Source organism: Eubalaena glacialis, chromosome 3, assembly GCF_028564815.1.
Source record: "Eubalaena glacialis isolate mEubGla1 chromosome 3, mEubGla1.1.hap2.+ XY, whole genome shotgun sequence".
Classification (NCBI taxonomy): Eukaryota; Metazoa; Chordata; class Mammalia; order Artiodactyla; family Balaenidae; genus Eubalaena; species Eubalaena glacialis.
This window is the reverse complement of record NC_083718.1, coordinates 67,018,996-67,038,172: the sequence shown is the minus strand read 5'-3', so window position 1 is coordinate 67,038,172 and position 19,177 is coordinate 67,018,996. Positions and strand designations below refer to the sequence as shown.

Below are 19,177 nucleotides of genomic sequence, written 5' to 3'. Positions count from 1 at the left end.
AACGGGAGGGGAAAAAAAAAATCTCATTTTCGGAACACAAGTTTTTAGTCTGGATAATGGGTAAATGACATTAACTCTTTGTTTCATCTTAACCTTCCAAGCTTGTTTTAATTTTGCTTCTCAAACCGGAGGCATCTCCTCCATTATTTGATCTGTCCTTTTAGCTTTTTATCCCTTTTGAAATAGGTGGGAGCATACCCAATTAAAACGCAGAAGGCTCCTTTCTTTTCCCTTGGGCCCGCCGCAGGTCGTCGTCGCGGAAAGGGTTAAGCAGGCGGGTTGGGAGAAGGGTCGGGCTCACACCTTTCCCAGAGACCCCAGGCGGCGGCGGCGGGGCCCGGGAGGGGCGGAGGCTGGGGCAGACGCCTCGCCGCCGCTGCCTCGGCGAATAGCAGTGCGCTGTCCGCCCGGATTGGAGCAGCAGCATCACGCTGACCTCTGCCTGGGATGTAAACCGGAGCGGCCGCAGCCGGCAGAGGAAGGCTCTCGGCTCCTACGGGAAAGCCACCTCCAGCACCGGGATCCAAGCGGTGCGCAGGGAGCCGCGTCAGCCTCGACCTGGGCAGCGCCCAGCGGAGGCTGCAGGAAGCGGAGGGAGCCCGGCGCGGGCGGGGACCGTGCGTCCGTTCGCACAGGCAGCGGGAGGAGGGGCGGCGCGAACCATGGCCGGGGACAGCGAGCAGACCCTACAGAACCACCAGCAGCCCAACGGCGGCGAGCCCTTCCTGATCGGCGTTAGCGGGGGCACGGCCAGCGGCAAGGTACGGCGGGGCCCCGGGGCCGCTCTCTCTTCTCCTCCCCACCTCTCCCCACCCCGGCCCCGGCCCGGCGGCGCCGCATGTGGCCGGCGGCCGCGGGCCATGTCAGTTCCTGCAGCCACCGCGTGGCCCGCGCGCCTCCGCTGCTGGCCGCGCTCCAGTGCAGAGTCTTCCCCGCGCAGACTCCGGGCGCCGCGGCAGGGGACGGGCGGCCGGGGACTCGGGCCATCTGAGGTTCCAGGGGTACTCCGGCCACCGATCACAGGGCTGGCACGCTCCCCGGCGACGGTAATTTGTGGCCGGGGTCCTATGGGGGAGGGGCAGAGAAAACGGATGCTTATTGTTTTGCAAGTCCGTCGTGGGGGAGAGGGCTTTAAGCGGGGTCCTCTACGAACCCCCGGTACACCCGTCTTCCCTCGGCCTGGCGTTGATGTGCTCGCCCGGCGACGCAACCCCGGTGCCAGGGGCGGAGCGAGCCGGGTAGCCCGACCGGGAGGGCTGCGAGAACGTGCGAGGCGGCGTCCCGGGGAAGGGGAGCCCCACTTGGGCTGGACGCCGGGGCCGGGGATTGCAGGGGTTTCCGGGTAAAATCCTGAGAGCCAAATAGGCGAGGTGACATCAATGAAATGATCATAGTCGGGGCTTCTCTTTTTGGGGGGTTTTAAGAGGAAACGCGGTCGGCTTCAATGAGAAAGTTGTGCTGGCCCCATGCTCTTAGATGTCTGGGGCCGTACGCGTCTTGCATTCGCGGAACGGGGTCGTCCTCTGGCTGTCTGAATCCTCTAGGAGCCTGCTTTCTTTGTTTTTTCAGCAAGGCAAGGAGAGACTAGGGATATGCTTTCTTAGCTTTGCCCGCGGCTTTTTCTGCAGGTGGAGAAGGGTGGAGTCCTCTCAGATGTTTTTCTTTGCTCCCCTGCCTTTAAGATGTGGCTACTTGTCTTCCCTACTGTTTAACAAGTTCATTTGGCGCCCGGGCTCCTCAAGGGGAGCCTGCGAGAGATAGGTGCTGCGCGCTGGGTTTGGCGAGGTGGGATGATGCCTCCTAGGGTCAGGGAGAGCGGAGCAGGAAGGCTGGTTGGCGCCATGAGAAGTGAGCCACGAGGTTTTTGCTCCGGAGCAGACTCTGCCGTAGCCCCTCCTCCATTTTGGTTTTACATTTTTCCCTCCAGGTCTGGACTACTTTGGCGCAGGGGGCCCAGGCACGGCAGCTGGCGCTATGGAACTTCTTTATTGATTAGTTAATCTCGGCTGTAGCTCCCAGGGCTTGGGATATGCCTGCTTTGTGTCCCAGAAGTTTATGTTGAATTTGCCCCTGGTTGAATGCCTTTTTTAATTTTTAAAAGTTTTACATGTTTTTTATTGGTACTATTACTAGTAAGTGAAAGCCAAACCAGGATGCCAGCTCTTTTAGGAAATGTACCTGTTATATTAGAATTTTCTCAGTCCCCCTCCGCACCCCCCCCCCCGCCCTTTCCATAGTATATTCGTGTTATGTGGGACCTTTTTTGTTGTTGATGGCCGTATTCCCAGCGCTCCTAGAACGATGCCTGGCACATAGTTGGACCCAAATATTAACCTGAGATCCAGCCCTCCTAGGGGGAAGGAGACCGAAACTGGCAGATGAGTGTAGCATTTAGGAACAAAATGACCTTGGTAATCATCTAAATAATTTAGTCACTACAGAGGTGGAAACTAAGATCCTAAAAGGTGAACTAACTCGCTTCTTATTCTTGTGTGTTCCTCAATCATCACCTTTTCTCAGTGGATAATCAGTATAAATGTGTTATTTGGTAACGTGTCAAGTAGGAGCTAGGAATGAGCCATTAAGGGATCTCTTAACTCTGCTGTCCCTATTTCTCATCAAGGAGGAAGATACTCCCAAGAAAGGGTCTATTTTCATGCAGTTTTTAAAGCATGTTGTATCTTTTGGGCATTAACAAATACTTTGTCATTGTAAGATTTTATAATTTTTTTGTTACTAAAAAAAGTCCAAAGGAGCATTGGACTTCAAAAATTCTTTACTGCAGTCAGTTTGCTGCAATTATGTCTTGATTCTTTAGTCCAGGCCTTAGTGCCTTTTCTCCAAGGAATATGAAGTTTTTGTTTTGTTTTTGTTTTAAAGGATGGTCAGCATTAACAAACTGGACCTCCTTTGGAAGCCTCAAGTCTGAACATTGTGGTACAGGAGGGCCTGGAAGCAAAGTCGATACTCTACCCCCTGCATATTTGCTCTGTGCCTGTTAAAGGAATTTGGGAGAAGGCAAAGGGCCCAAGGACATCAACAAAAAAGGACAGTTTTAGAGCTAGAAGGAACCTCAGAGGCCCTGGAGTCCAACACTTCATCTCATCACTTACGGATGAGAAAAATAATGAATTCAGATCATATATTCGTCCCAGCTATTGGCCTTGTTTAAGAAGAATTGACTAAGGCATGCCCGGAGAACACAAGTTTACACCTTCAACCTGGAAAGGGGCTACTTGGAAATGGCTACAGAATGGTTTCAGAGGTACTTGACCCAAAAGGACATGGAAATGCAGATTTCTTTGTACTCAGTGGCCTGGCAATATGGATCTTGATTGCTTTTTCCCCTCCTTTATAAGAGAAAACAACTCCCTGTTCAGCTTTTCTTGAGAGCTCTAATTTGTCTCAATGTTGTTGCTGCCCTGAGTTAACAAGTATTTTATCTTAGCCTAAGTTATTTTGGTTGTAGAAGGCAAAAATAGCGATTGTGGTCCATATATTACATTTTTTTGTTTGTTTTGGCATGCCACGCAGCATGTGGGATCTTAGTTCCCCCACCAGGGATCGAACGCGCACCCCCTGCATTGGAAGCGTAGAGTCTTAACCACTGGACCGCCAGGGAAGTCCCATACGTCACATTTTTAAAGTTTGTTTTATACATGAAGATTAATTAGAGCTCTAGAGTAAGCTTTGCTAGGCTGACATGGCAAATCATTGTTAAAAACTCATCTTAAAATTGTGGTGGGTTGAGAAAGTAATTCTGATCTATGTTAAAAATCACATTCTCGTATTTCCTCCTAAAGGACAGGTCTAGAGAGAGCAAGAAGTAACACTGGATGGGGAAGAAAAACAGTTTAAACTTCTTTACCTGAATATATATATATATCCATGACTTTAGGTGCCATTCCCTCTCCTCTTTATTTTTGCTGTTTACTGCCCTGTGACTTCTTGGCCAATTAAAATATCTTCTCAGTCTGCACTGCTGTCAGAGTGGTCTTCCTTAGTGTAGCTCTGACTGTGTCACTCTCCTTTTTGGAAACCTTGGATGCCTCTCCATTGCCCAGGCTATAGGTCAGATATTTCAGCACAGTGCACATCCCCCTGGCCCCCAAATGTGGTCCCAGACTATTTATTTATTTATTTAAAAAATTTTTTAAAATAAATTTATTTATTTACCTATGGCTGTGTTGGGTCTTCCTTGCTGTGCGTGCGGGCTTTCTCTAGTTGCGGCAAGCGGGGGCTACTCTTCGTTGCAGTGTATGGGCTTCTCATTGGGGTGGCTTCTCTTGTTGCAGAGCACAGGCTATAGGCGCGCAGGCTTCAGTAGTTGTGGCTTGCGGGCTGATAGAGCACAGGCTCAGTAGTTGTGGCGCATGGGTTTAGTTGCTCCGCAGCATGTGGGATCTTCCCGGACCAGGGCTCAAATCCCGTGTCCCCTGCATTGGCAGGCAGATTTCTAACCACTGCGCCATCAGGGAAGTCCCACCGGACTATTTATTTTTCCACTCTTGTCCCCCTTCCCCACACCCAAATGCACACACATACATCTGTGGAACTGCTTTCATTTATACTTTTGCTCCTGGTCTTCTCTCTGGAATGGCCTCTAATCCTGTCAAGGTTTCAGTTTTGTTAATACTTCCCACAGGGAACTTAGTTATCCATTTTCTTAATCAGAATTATTTTTTGTCTCTAATGCTTCCATAGTTTCACCACATATTGCCTAGTGCTGGGGTTATTTGTTGACTGCTTCCCCCACTATAGTAAAAGTTCTATAAGAGCGTCTCATTTATTTCTGCCTTAATGCCCATTACAGTGTTTGATACAGCATTTGTTGAACTGAGTTAGGCTGACCATCATTTGTAATTATCCTTTTATTCTTTTAATTCATGACTATTTGAATTAGGCTTTGAAGCCACAGTTGAAACCATATTTAACTGTGCTATTCGTGTTGCAGTGACTAGGCAGTAAAAAAAACCCCTGAACCCTAGTACTGTACATTGGTATTGCTTATTCAGAGCCTAGCATTTAATTAGTATGTACTAAATGAATATTTGTTGAATGTCATTGTGCAGAATACTGTATTAAGAGGAAGTCAGGTTATAAGGAAATATGAGAGAAAGTCTTTGTCAGTATTTTATAGTTACAAGCTGCTTAAACAGCTCAATCAAGCCAATTTATCATTAAAGCATTTCCTTATCTCTTCCTTTTGAAGTGGGGCAGGTGTCTTCCCCATTGATGGATAACACTGGAAGGTGTTAGGAGAATTTTTGACTTGCCTGAGGTCATGTGTAGCTAGTAAGTGATAGAACTTGGATTGGAATCCAGGTTTTTCCTTTACTAAATCTATGCCTGTTTTGAACTTTCTCCACAAGCAGGGACCAGCCTTCAGACGTATTTTGAGGGAGGTCAGTCGGACAGTGTATGAATAATACAGACCAAGAGAGGACATTGCAGTCCCCTCAGAGGTGGGGGCTGTCACCTCAGCTCGGCCTGACCATGAGTCAGCATCTGCTTTTGGAGCGCTCAGGAATGCTCCCTGGACCTCCGGCTCCTCGGCTCCCATTGCCGGGTTCCTGGAACCTCGGCAGCCATCCCCATCCGGCCAGATCACTCATTCCGCACCCTCCCTCCATCAGGTGCTCCCAGAACCATGGGACTGCTTTGGTTCTTTTGCTGTTTTTCTCAGAGCTGGCATTGTCTGCTTTGTACCGCCTCAAGCTGCTGCCTGGGAGGTCTGACGTGATCTGGCCCTGCTGACCTCCTGCCACTCTCCGCTTTGCTCTCCATTCCAGCCACATCCCCAGCTTGGCCCATCATGCTTCCCCCCTGCCCAGGGCTCTTCACACTTGCTGTTTCCTCTGCCTGAAATTCCCTCTTGTTCATTGTGCCAGTGCCTAGCACATGCCTGCTAGAATGAAGCCCAAGCAGCAGGTCTTGCTGCTGCTGCCTTTCCTCAGCTGCTGCCTCATTTCTTGTTGGAAAGTCTTTGAAGTGTGTTTCTGATGCACTCTGTCTGTGCTCACCTAACTCCAGCTCACTGTACCTATAGCATTTGCTTAGGTCTTCTGCCTGATATTATTTCTTTTTTATTTTTTTTAAACATTCCCACCAACAGTGTAGGAGGGTTCCCTTTTCTCCAGCATTTTTTGTTTGTAGACTTTTTGATGATGGCCATTCTGACCAACGTGAGGTGTGATACCTCATTGTAGTTTTGATGTACATTTCTCTAATAATTAGTGATGTTGAGCATCTTTTCGTGTGCCTGTTGGCTATCTGTATGTCTTCTTTGGAGAAATGTCTATTTAGGTTTTCTGCCCATTTTTTGATTTTTTTTTTATATTGAGCTATATGAGCTGTTTATATAATTTTAGAAATTAATCCCTTGTCAGTTGCATCATTTGCAAATATTTTCTCCCATTCTGTAGGTTGTCTTTTCTTTTTGTTTTTTAATTATCTTTTGAGTTGTGTTGCTTTATATATATGTTTATTTATTTATTTTAAGATTTAATTTTATTTATTTTTGGCTGCGTTGGGTCTTCATTTCTGCGCGCGGGCTTTCTCTAGGTGTGGTGAGCGGGGGCTACTCTTGGTTGCGGTGCGCAGGCTTCTTATTGCGGTGGCTTCTCTTGTTGCAGAGCACGGGCTCTAGGCACGCAGGCTTCAGTAGTTGTGGCATGCGGGCTTCAGTAGTTGTGGCTCGCGGGCTTTAGGGTGCAGGCTCAGCAGTTGTGGCGCACGGGCTTTAGGGTGCAGGCTCAGCAGTTGTGGCGCACGGGCTTAGTTGCTCTGCGGCATGTGGGATCTTCCTGGACCAGGGCTCGAACCCCTGTCCCCTGCATTGGCAGGGTGATTCTTATCCACTGCACCACCAGGGAAGTCCTGTAGGTTGTCTTTTCGTTGATATTATTTCTTTGTTGAGTCTTGCTCTCATGAGGTCCTGTGATGGAGACAGGTTGTGTTTGGGAATTTCATGGCTGAAGACCTGACCTTTTTTGCTAGTGGGATCTGAGATGGTGCTGTTGGAATTGCTTAAGATCTCTAAGGTCTTTTAGACATGTGTCTCAATTTTTTAAATCAATAAAAACACTTGAGGGTATATTCTGTGTGTGTGTGTGTGTGTGTTTATGTGCTTTCTTGTCCATTAAACTTTTTATCATTAAACCAATTTATCATTAAAGCATTTGATCATCTTGTTATTGTAATGTATCATGTATCTAAATATGCAAATTATGTAAGTATAATCAATATAATTAAAAACAAAAATAGGGATTATGAAAGGATAAGAAAAATGAGATAAACACTTAAAAATTGTGGTTTCTTTAGCAGTATAAAGACTTTTGGTCCTTACTGAATGTTTTATTTTTAAAAATCTTATTTCAAATGTGGTGATTCATGAATCTTGGATGATCTTGGTGATATTACTCTTAGTGATAATATAAGGCTGAAAGTTTGGTTCTAAGTTAAGTATCATGAATCTTGATTTCATGACTGTATTTAAAAAAGTTATTCCCCAAAATGATCCAAGTACAAGAAACTCATCATTTGCAGTATTTATAAAATCATGAGAGTCCCATCCCCCAATTATGCAGCTAGAAAATTTTCATCTTCGTTGTTGTCCATCAGCTATTTTTGCGAACCAAGATGCTCCATTTAATGTTTTCTTTTTCGTTTTTTGTTTTTTTTATACAGCAGGTTCTTATTAGTTATCCATTTTATACATATTAGTGTATATATGTCAATCCCAGTCTCCCAATTCATCACACCACCACCATCCCGTGTGATCCCACATTTCATTTGGTGGAGCATTCATTTTCGCAATAATAGTGACAGAAGATTCTACCACTTGCTTTTTGTATGACTTGTGGCACATTATTGTAGAGCTTTGGTAAGGTAAGAATTTTGCCTGGTACATACATGGTAGAAGCATAAGAATTTTGTGTGTGTGTTGTTGAAGTTGAGTTGTGCTTCTTTATTGCTTTAATCAGGCTGTAAGTATGCTGTCTGGTCTGTTATCCATACCTCCCTTCCCCTCAGCTGGAGAGCTGTTTTGTCATATCTCAGCAAACATCCTCTGTTTGTTTGCCTGTCCTGTAGGAAGTCCAGAGTTCTGCAGTTGTCTGTAGGGTTGCCTCCTCCCGCATGGTGGAGGGTGAGCTCTGTCTGTGCAGGTTGGTAGTCTCTCTCAGGCTCTACACAGAGCTTGTAGTAGAATGGGATGCTAAGGGTGCTGACCTGTGATTTTGAACTATGGTCTTTAAACATGTTTGCATCCATTTCTGCTAAGAGAATTTTGGAGAATTCTTTATCCCTGTCACATGGTTTTGACATCAGTTTTTTTCATCACATGAGGAAAGAGTAGCAAAGTATGTAATTTCTGATATATTGTAAATGTTGATGTTTTAAAATAATAATTGTTTCATTCTCTTAAATGTGCTCTAAATACTGTAATAATTTGACCTATTACCATCCATTTAAGAAATACATGAATAAGCTCTTCATTGAATCAGAAATGTTAATTTTTCATTTTTTTCTCCTTGAAATCTTATTTCAATTCCACTTCCTCCACAAAATGTTAATTTATTTTTATGCTTGAAAATTTTTTATCGATCACTCTGTCATCCTTCTGCAACAAAAATATGTATGTACGTTGGAATGATCTTTATTTCCTGTTCTCATAAGTCTCTTCAGTGTTAATTTCCTTTGGATTGCATCAGTACAGTTATTAGCATAAATTAATCAGATCAAGTAGATATACATTTTGATAAGTAATTAGACACAAAAGGTAGAATTATGTCGGAAAGCAACTTGATGAGACAGGTGGAGCTCCCCCACCCAATTACTTCATGTATTGGGGGATGATTCCTACTTAATGCTAGAATAAGATTTTTTGCTTGTTTAGATGTAAACTTTGAGAAACCTTGTTGACGTAAGTAGATGGGAATGGAAGAACTTTTGTTATATCAAGGTCACCCAGTTTTCATCTTTCTATTTATATGTCAGAACCTGATGTGTGTTTATGAATCAGCCAGCTTGCCACTCACCTCCCTTTAATTTTGTTGAAAGCAGAAAACTGGAAGCCTCCAGAATTGTAAAAGCATTTGTTACCCACTCATTAGGTCATTCACTTTTTAGTATCGGCACTAGTATTTCAAATCAGTGTATGGCCACTGATTTAGGAAACTTGGGTTTCAGTCCAACTTTGCCAGTTACTTATTAGGTACATTCATCTATAGAAGAGGGTCCTTACAGCTCTTAGCGTTTCACAATTCCACAGCTTGCCTTGAGTATCCTATAATTGTTTTCTTACTACTGGTCACACAGATCAAGTACTTTTCAAATCTTCAACTCCGAACCTCTATGACGCGGTTGGCATTTGTAATCTTTTGGTGGGGTTCTGAAGGACTGTCATCTCTTGGCCCTTGCCAACATCCACCTGAACTGGATTTCTCGTAGGTCCTGGGGCCCTGTGTGCTTTCTCTCACAGATAGATGTTGCTCCTTTTCCCTAGAGTCCCTTCCTCCCTCCATCCTCCTTCCTTTTCCTTACCCGGATAGCCCCTGCTCATCTTTCCATTGGTGTCTCTGTCTCCTAGGCAGTCCTCCTAGGCTGGCATGATGGAGTGACCCTTTGCTGTGCTGCTAAAGCGTCCTACCAGACCTCCATTGTAAAATTCTCCCCCACCCAGGGCGGTCCTTGCTTCTTTAGTCTGTCTTCCTCTCTAGATGGAGCTCTCAGCATCAGGGACTATGTTTACCTCACTGTTGCCTGAGCGAGGCTCACAAATGGGCTAAAAACAGTCTGTGTGAGTTCTCAATAAGTGTTTGTTAAATAACCAAACATTAAGGACTCTTCTCAACTCCCTGACATCTTCACTTAGATGTATAACAGGAGTCTCAATACGTCCAATATTTAACTCCTGCTCTTCCCTCAAATGTGCTCAACCTGCAGCCTTCCCCATCTCAGTTGATGACATTTTCAGCCTTCTAGTTGCTCAGGCCTAAGACTTTGGAGCCATTCTTGACTCCTCTTGTATTCACTTGTATCCAATCCATTAAGGAATCTTGTTGACCCTATCTCCTTACCTACATGTCCACAATCTGACCACTTTTCATCTCCACTGCTTCCACTCTGGTCCAAGCCACCAGCATCTCACAGCTGGGTCATTGCAGTAGAATCCTGACTCATCTCCCTGATCTACTCTTTTTTTTTAATTTATTTTTATTTTATTTTATTTTATTGATTTGAGTCCTCTCCCTCTTTTTCTTGTTGAGTCTGGCTAATGGCTTATCAATTTTGTTTATCTTCTCAAAGAACCAGCTTTTAGTTTTATTGATCTTTGCTATTGTTTTCTTTGTTTCTATTTCATTTATTTCCACTCTGATCTTTATGATTTCTTTCCTTCTGCTAACTTTGGGTTTTGTTTGTTCTTCTTTCTCTAGTTCCTTTAGGTGTAAGGTTAGATTGTTTACTTGAGATTTTTGTTGTTTCTTTAGGTAGGCTTGTATAGCTATAAACTTCCCTCTTAGAACTGCTTTTGCTGCATCCCATAGGTTTTGGATAGTCGTGTTTTCATTGTCATTTGTCTCTAGGTATTTTTTGATTTCCTCTTTGATTTCTTCAGTGATCTCTTGGTTATATAGTAACGTATTGTTTAGCCTCCATGTGTTTGTGTGTTTTATGCTTTTTTCCCTGTAATTCATTTCTAATCTCATAGCGGTGTGGTCAGAAAAGATGCTTGATATGATTTCAATCTTCTTAAATTTACTGAGGCTTGATTTGTGACCCAAGATGTGATCTATCCTGGAGAATGTTCCGTGCGCACTTGAGAAGAAAGTGTAATCTGCTGTTTTTGGATGGAATGTCCTATAAATATCAATTAAATCTATCTGGTCTATTGTGTCATTTAAAGCTTCTGTTTCCTTATTTATTTTCATTTTGGATGATCTGTCCATTGGTGTAAGTGAGGTGTTAAAGTCCCCCACTATTATTGTGTTACTGTCGATTTCCTCCTTTATAGCTGTTAGCAGTTGCCTTATGTATTGAGGTGCTCCTATGTTGGGTGCATATATATTTATAATTGTTATATCTTCTTCTTGGATTGATCCCTTGATCATTATGTAGTGTCCTTCCTTGTCTCTTGTAACATTCTTTATTTTAAAGTCTATTTTATCTGATATGAGTATAGTTACTCCAGCTTTCTTTTGATTTCCATTTGCATGGAATATCTTTTTCCATCCCCTCACTTTCAGTCTGTATGTGTCCCTAGGTCTAAAGTGGGTCTCTTGTAGACAGCATATATATGGGTCTTGTTTTTGTATCCATTCAGTGAGCCTGTGTCTTTTGGTTGGAGCATTTAACCCATCCACATTTAAGGTAATTATCGATATGTATGTTCCTATGACCATTTTCTTAATTGTTTTGGGTTTGTTTTTGTAGGTCCTTTTCTTCCCTTGTGTTTCCCACTTAGAGAAGTTCCTTTAGCATTTGTTGTAGAGCTGGTTTGGTGGTGCTGAATTCTCTTAGCTTTTGCTTGTCTGTAAAGCTTTTGATTTCTCCATCAAATCTAAATGAGATCCTTGCCGGGTAGAGTAATCTTGGTTGTAGGTTCTTCCCTTTCATCACTTGAAGTATATCATGCCACTCCCTTCTGGCTTGTAGAGTTTCTGCTGAGAAATCAGCTGTTAACCTTATGGGAGCTCCTTTGTATGTTATTTGTCATTTTTCCCTTGCTGCTTTCAATAATTTTTCTTTGTCTTTAATTTCTGCCACTTTGATTACTATGTGTCTCGGCGTGTTTCTCCTTGGGTTTATCCTGTATGGGACTCTCTGTGCTTCCTGGACTTGGGTGGCTATTTCCTTTCCCGTGTTAGGGAAGTTTTTGACTATAATCTCTTCAAATATTTTCTCTGGTCCTTTCTCTCTTCTCCTTCTAGGACCCCTATAGTGCGAATGTTGTTGCGTTTAATGTTGTCCCAGAGGTCTCTTAGGCTGTCTTCATTTCTTTTCATTCTTTTTTCTTTAGTGTGTTCCGCAGCAGTGAATTCCACCATTCTGTCTTCCAGGTCACTTATCCGTTCTTCTGCCTCAGTTATTCTGCTATTGATTCCTTCTAGTGTAGTTTTCATTTCAGTTATTGTATTGTTCATCTCTGTTTGTTTGTTCTTTAATTCTTCTAGGTCTTTGTTAAACATTTCTTGCATCTTCTTGATCTTTGCCTCCATTCTTATTCCAAGGTCCTGGATCATCTTCACTATCATTATTCTGAATTCTTTTTCTGGAAGGTTGCCTGTCTCCACTTCATTTAGTTGTTTTTCTGGGGTTTTATCTTGTTCCTTCATCTGGTATATAGCCCTCTGCCTTTTCATCTTGTCTATCTTTCTGTGAATGTGGTTTTTGTTCCACAGGCTGCAGGATTGTAGTTTTTCTTGCTTCTGCTGTCTGCCCTCTGGTGGTTGAGGCTATCTAAGAGCTCCCTGATCTACTCTTATCTTCCTGTTCTCTTCTCATCGTAGCAGCCAGAGTGATTCTGTTAAAATGAAGGAAGGTTGGATAGCAGTTTCCCTGCTTCTACTCACAACCTTGCAGTAGCTTCCCATTTTACTCTCAATAAAAGACAAAGTCCTTACAAAGATCCACAGGGTCCTATAAATGGGCCTTTGCATTGGCTGTTCATTCTGCAGGGACAGCACTTCCTTCAGACATCTGAATAGTTAACTCTCTCACCTCCTCGGTCACCTTATTTAGAATTGCACCCAGTAGGCACTCAAATATTTGTTGGAAAATGGATGAAGAGTTCATTATTTCCTTGCTCAGTTATCCCTTCTAATACTAGTTTTCAGCACTTGAACCCGTTGCTTTGGCTGTTGCTGGGAGATCACTGTCCCTTTGCTGGTCACATTTGTACTTCCTCTTGGACATCACTTCACCAGGATAGGATTGTGGGCACATTGCCAACCACAGAGCTCGGCGTCAGTGTACATGCTAGATGGCTTAGGTGCCTGTTTAATGGCGCATTTAAAAAATGTATAATGAACCTTAATATCTTGCTGTCAAATTCATATTAGGGATGCCACCTAATTTTGTTTAATGAAATGCTTGTTGATATGAACTAGATTTTTACTTTAACTCAAGAAATGCTAGAAGAGTAGATCTTTTAAACCAAAACGATTATCTTCTCTATCTTAGAGGAAGGTAGATGCATCATCTTTTGAGAAAAACTATCTCTGCTTTGGGCAGCTTGCGTTCCTCTGAATATAGGCCTTTCATAGCATGGATTGGAGTTGCAGAAGTGCTGAGCAGAGCCATAGGGTGGGAAAATGTGGTAGCTTTTTAGGTTCTTTTGAGTTTAGTGTGGCTTGTAGGCAACAGAGTATGTCCTTACTGAATTAGAGAGATTCGACATGACAGACACTGTCCGAAGCTATGTGTGTAATTTTGTATTGTCCCATTGGGGTTATTAGTGTTCTTCCTTTCATCAACACAGATGAGACATAATTATATGTATTACAAACTTTAGTTTCTGCTGTAAAACAACAGTGTTAAGATCTGAGATGCTACTATTTAAAATGTTTTCTTTTTTTTGACAAAAGAAATGCAGATACTTTGTAAACTGAAACAGTTATGGTCTTCACTGTTCTAGTAAATTTATGATAAGACTGATAATAAGTAGTTCTGCGCAGGAATAGAACTTGGAACCCAGGGCAAATACCCAGGAGCCATGGGTAGCCTGCCCCATCTGTGCAGCTCATGGGTTAGCACCTCTGCCAACAGATGCATTGGAATCAGTCTGGCATTTATCAAAGCAGCTGTGGTATGACTGCCCTTTGTCTCAGTGGAAGGTTTCTTTTCTTTTTTTTTTTTTTAATTTTTATTTTTTTGGCTGTGTTGGGTCTTCGTTGCTGCGCCGGGTCTTTCTCTAGTTGCGGCAGGTAGGGACTACTCTTCGTTGTGGTGCGCGGGCTTCTCATTATGGTGGCTTCTCTTGTTGCGGAGCACGGGCTCTAGGCGCACAGACTTCAGTAGTTGCAGCACACAGGCTCAGTAGTTGCAGCATGTGTGCCCTAGAGCACAGGGGCTTCACTAGTTGTGACATGTGGGCTCCGTGGTTGTGGCTCACGGGCTCTAGAGCGCAGGCTCAGTAGTTGCGGCACAGGGGCTTAGTTGCTCCGTGGCATGTGGGATCTTCCCGGACCAGGGATCAAACCCGTGTCCCCTGCATTGGCAAGCAGATTCTTAACCACTGCACCAGCAGGGAAGTCCCAGTGGAGGGTTTCTGAGGACCTGTTTCTGTTGTATGGTGTATTGGTTGTCTGCATGAACTTTCTCCAGAATTTCTCCAGTAGTTGAGTTTGGTGAGGAGATTGGTTAAGAGCCCTGCTGTTTCAGGTGGGCTGCATTTCCTGGGGACCTGTTGATTTTTCTAATGAGGTAAAACATGCATTAAAAATTTATTTTATTTTATTTTATTGAAGTACAGTTGATTCACAATGTGTTAATTTCTGCTGTGCAGCAAAGTGATTCAGTTATACATATGTATACATTCTTTTTCATATTGTTTTCCATTATGGTTTATCACAGGATATTGAATAGAGTTCCTTGTGCTATACAGTCAGACCTTGTTGTTTATTCATTCTATATATAATAGTTTGCATCTGCTGATCTCAAATTCCCAATCTATCCTTCCCCCAACCCCCCTTGGCAACCACAGGTCTATTCTCTATGTCTTTGAGTCTGTTTCTGTTTCATAGATAAGTTCATTTGTGTCATATTTTAGATTCCACATGTAAGTGATATCATATGGTATTTGTCTTTCTCTGTCTGACTTCACTTAGCATGGTAATGTCTAGGTCCATCCATGTTGCTGCAAATGGCATTATTTCATTCTTTTTTATGGATGAGTGGTATTCCATTGTATTTTCATACCACATCTTCTTTATCCATTCATATGTCAAAAGACATTTAGGTTGTAAAACATGCTATTTTAATTAGTCAGTGGCTTCATTTTCCTCTACCCCCCTTGTAAAGAAAGTAAATTTTTTTTTTTAATATTTACTTATTAATTAATTTATTTTGGTTGTGCTGGGTCTTAGTTGCGGTAGGCAGGCTCCTTAGTTGCCACACATGGACTCCTTAGCTGTGGCATGCATGTGGGATCTAGTTCCCTGACCAGGACCGGGCCGCCTGCATTGGGAGCATGGAGTCTTAACCACTGCACCACCAAGGAAGTCCTGAGAAAGTAAACCTCTGAAAGCATAAGGAGCAGACGACTGAGTGACACATAGCAATTGAATAAGGGGCAGTGAGTACTCTTCTGAAGGCATTGGAGGCAGAGCCCTCCTTGTCTGACTCTGGAGGACACAAGCTAGAGGCTGTGCTGGATTGATCATTTGGGTTCTGGAGGGACGCGATCACGGGACGTCATGCTGGAAGTGGAAAAGCTTGTGTTTTGTACATCTGAGAAGAGCTAATCCCCAGCCTGCCATGAGGCTCCTTTTGCAGGTCTTTGTGGGGTTCAAGGTCTTGGTGTGATAGAATAAAAGCTTTATGATGTCTCTCCTTGCAGCAGGGATTGCAGTAGATCTCCAGTAGGTCCAGACAGCTCGATGGGCTCAGCATGCTTGTGTTAACGTCCCAGTTCCACCACTCTTCATCTGTTTCTTCCGAACCCCTTTCTCCATCTGTGAAAAGGAGATCATGTCTCATTTGGAGAGTTGCTAGGATTCCATGAGAAGGAGCAGGAGTACATACATCGCAGGGAGTCTACAGGGGACCTGTTCTCCTGCACCGTGGTTCCTGCTCTGCAGCAGCCGTGCTGTCACTGCAGGCTCTTTGGCCATCCTGCTGACACTTCTGACCAGCACGGCTCCCTGAGCACATGAGCCTGGCGCTGTCCAGGCGTTGCGGTGTTGCTAGTGATGAGGACCCATTAGGGCATTGTGATTCCCACTTGCTAACCATGATGCTGTCTCCTTGAGGCCATGGCCTGTCCTCTTTGCTGATAAGGCCATGACTAGTCAGATGTTGACTTCTCAGTGTTCTTTTTCTCATCCCCAACTTGCTGGAGGCCTTAGCGATCCTGTTCTGTAGCTGTTAAGATGGACTTGTTTTATAAAGGGTAGTTATGGGGAAAAAAAGCAATTAATTAATATTCCTTTTTTTTTTTTTTTTTGGCTGTGCCACGTGGCTTGTGGGAACTTAGTTCCCTGACCAGGGATCAAACCTGCGCCCCCTGAAGTAGAAGCATGGAGTCCTAACTGCTGGACCGCCAGGGAATTCCCTAACATTACTTTCTTAAAAAAAAAAACAACCCTTTTAATTAAAAATAGAACATACAGGAATGGGTGTAAATTACAAGTGTGTGGTTCAGTGAATTAATCACAAAGTGACTGCACCTGTGTAGGTACTCGCCCAAGTTAAGAAATATATTGTGACCAGCATCACTGCAAGTCCCTTGCCATCACTACCCTCCTCTCAGTTGTCTCTTGATTGTCTGCTAGATGCGAGGCAGTGTTTCATAGCTGTAGAGTTACCATGTATGACTTGTGGGACTCTAGGAACTTGGTCTTGTATAGGAGATACATACATATGAAAATAAAGCCACTGAAGCTTTCACCCCTGTCTGCCTCTGAGAGAAAAGGTCATGTCTTCCATTCATTGGTTCATTCTGTAAATATTTATTGATTTCTGACAAAGTGCCAGGCACGCTGTTAAGTACTGGGACTACAACAGTGATTAGATAAAGCCCTTGACCTCATGGGGCTCACATGTCTAGGTCTGACTCACGGGTGCTAACCTACTACCTAACTACGTGGTAGGTGTTTAATAAATGTGTTCCAAACCCAACTAAATATAATCCCTTTACTCTTCTCCTATGGCATTTACCCTTTGGTAGTACTGTGCTCAGCTGTTAGACCTCTGACTTTTTTCCCCTGTATTTTAAAAAAATTTTATTTATTTATTTTTGAGATATAGTTGACTTACAGTATTATATTAGTTCAGGTGTACAATATAGCAATTCAAAATTTTTGTAGATTATACTCCATTTATAGTTACTGTAAAATATTGGCTGTAATCCCTGTGCTGTACAATATATCCTTGAAGCTTATTTATTCTATTCATAGCAGTTGGTACCTCTTAATCCTCTACCCCTATCTTATCCCTCCCTGCTTCCCTCTCCCCACTGGTAACCACTAGTTTGTTCTCTATATCTGTGAGTTGGGTTTTTTTTGTTGTTGTTGTTGTTATATTCAGTAGTTTGTTTTATTTTTTAGATTTGACATATAAGTGATAATATACGGTATTTGTCTTTCTCTGACTTATTTCACTAAGCATGATACCCTCCAGGTCCATCCAAGACCTCTGACTTCCAGATTCCAGGATCCTGGAATGCAGGTTGTCCATCTTTGTATTCCTAGCCTCTTGCATAGAAAGGACTTCGGTCTGATTATTGAAGGTGTGACAAGTGCCGAGTAAATGGTACAGTCAGTACGTGTTGTCGGAAGTTAAGAGGAGTTGGAGAATGTTAATGGCTATGGTAAAGCTTTTCTTGCTAAAGTCACCAATAATCACCTAGTCCCTAAGGCCCATTAAAGCTGTTGATTCCTTAGTTTACTTTTCTGTAACAATTGACAATGACCAATTCCTCTGACGAAAGTTTTTTTTTTTAATTAATTTATTTTTTTACTTTTGGCTGCGTTGGGTCTTTGTTGCTGCACGCGGGCTTTCTCTAGTTGCCGCCAGCGGGGGCTGCTCTTGGTTGCGGTGCGCAGGCTTATCATTGATTGAGGTGGCTTGTTGCGGAGCACGGGCTCTAGGCGTGCGGGCTCAGTAGTTGTGGCACGTGGGCTCAGTAGTCGTGTCTCGCGGGCTCTAGAGCGCAGGCTCCGTAGTTGTGGTGCATGGGCTTAGTTGCTCTGCGGCATGTGGGATCTTCCCAGACCAGGGCTTGAACCCGTGTCCCCTGCACTGGCGGGAGGATTCTTAACCACTGCGCCACCAAGGAAGTCCCTGGGGAAAGTTTTTTGATTTCACCGCTCTAGGCTGACTTTCTCCCTGTCTTATGGTTCGTCCACCTCTGAGGGTTTTTTCTACCTGTGAATGTGTCATGCCTCAGAACCCCCTCCTTGGCTCACTGGTTTGCACCCTCTGCATACTCTGTATCCTCCATTTGTTGGTGACTCCCAGGTGATTTCCTGCCCTGAGCCTGTTCCTGGGTTCCTTTCCCACTTATCCAGCTGTCTCCTGGGCATTGCCCTTTGATGTTCATGAACTAAGTTTATTCAGAACTAGACACCTAGTCCCTAGTACCCAGTCTCAACTGCTCCCAGCCACAGGTGCTGCACTACCCGTATTTTCTCTCCGCACAAATGCATGGGAAAGAAACTGCAAGTCATCTCTCTCCAGCGCTCCTCCATCCTCCCACACCCATCCTGGCTCCCGGGGTCCCACCAGTTCTACTTGCTGAATTTCCCTTGGAATTACCCCCTCCCTCCCTCACCTGCATCCATCATTTCTTGCCTGGATAACTCTCCAGTGGCTGACTTCCCAGCCGCCAATCTGGACTCCTTTCAAGACATTCTCCACACTGTTGCTGGAGTGATCATGCCTGTCACTCCCCAAAAATGCTTTAGTGGCTCTTCTTCGCCTTCAGTCTTGCTGTCAACATTGCCTCCCACCTAAGCCATGGTTTAGTCTCTCCAGGCTTACTTCCTGTTTCTCTCCATACATACACCATGCCTGTCCTTTCCAACCCAGATGTCAGCTTCCAGTTCCCAGATCTTGGAGAGCTCACCTCCACACCTCTGGACGTGTGGCTGCTTCTTCTACACATGTTGTCCCCTCCCCTTTTGTCCCGTCCCTTCAAAACCCTGGGAGGTGTTCTCTGGCCGTCCACTGTGCTCTGAATTGAGGTTCCCATCCTGTGTTCTCCTCCCTCTAGCACGCTGTTTGCTGTTTGCTTATTTTTCTTCCCAGCAGACTGAGTTTTAAGAGCAATGTCTTTCATCTCTACTATGCCTAGAATATCATAGGTATGAGGGTTTTCTTTGTTTTTTTGTTTGTTTTGTTTTTTGCTTTTTGTTTTGCTACGAGTGTAGGACTGAGTTATGTGTGGGTTCACCTGGATAAATTTTTTTTTTTCATTCTAACATCAGAATTTGAGATCTGAAAAGTTAATCTC

The 19,177-nt window shown here is 43.9% G+C and overlaps 1 protein-coding gene across 3 annotated transcripts in view; it reads left to right on the top strand.

The window, feature by feature from the left end:
* Positions 1-304: 304 nt before the first annotated feature.
* UCK2 (uridine-cytidine kinase 2) overlaps positions 305-19,177 on the top strand; it is an 81,613-nt gene continuing 62,740 nt past the window's right edge. The window contains exon 1 of one of the 3 annotated variants that reach the window (XM_061183153.1): positions 305-761. In XM_061183153.1, coding sequence (XP_061039136.1) covers positions 663-761 — 99 coding nt within the window. In that variant the 5' untranslated portion in view covers positions 305-662. Of the gene's footprint in view, positions 762-860; positions 1,047-19,177 lie in introns of those variants that run through there. The other 2 variants (XM_061183152.1, XM_061183151.1) reach the window with 2 other exon arrangements.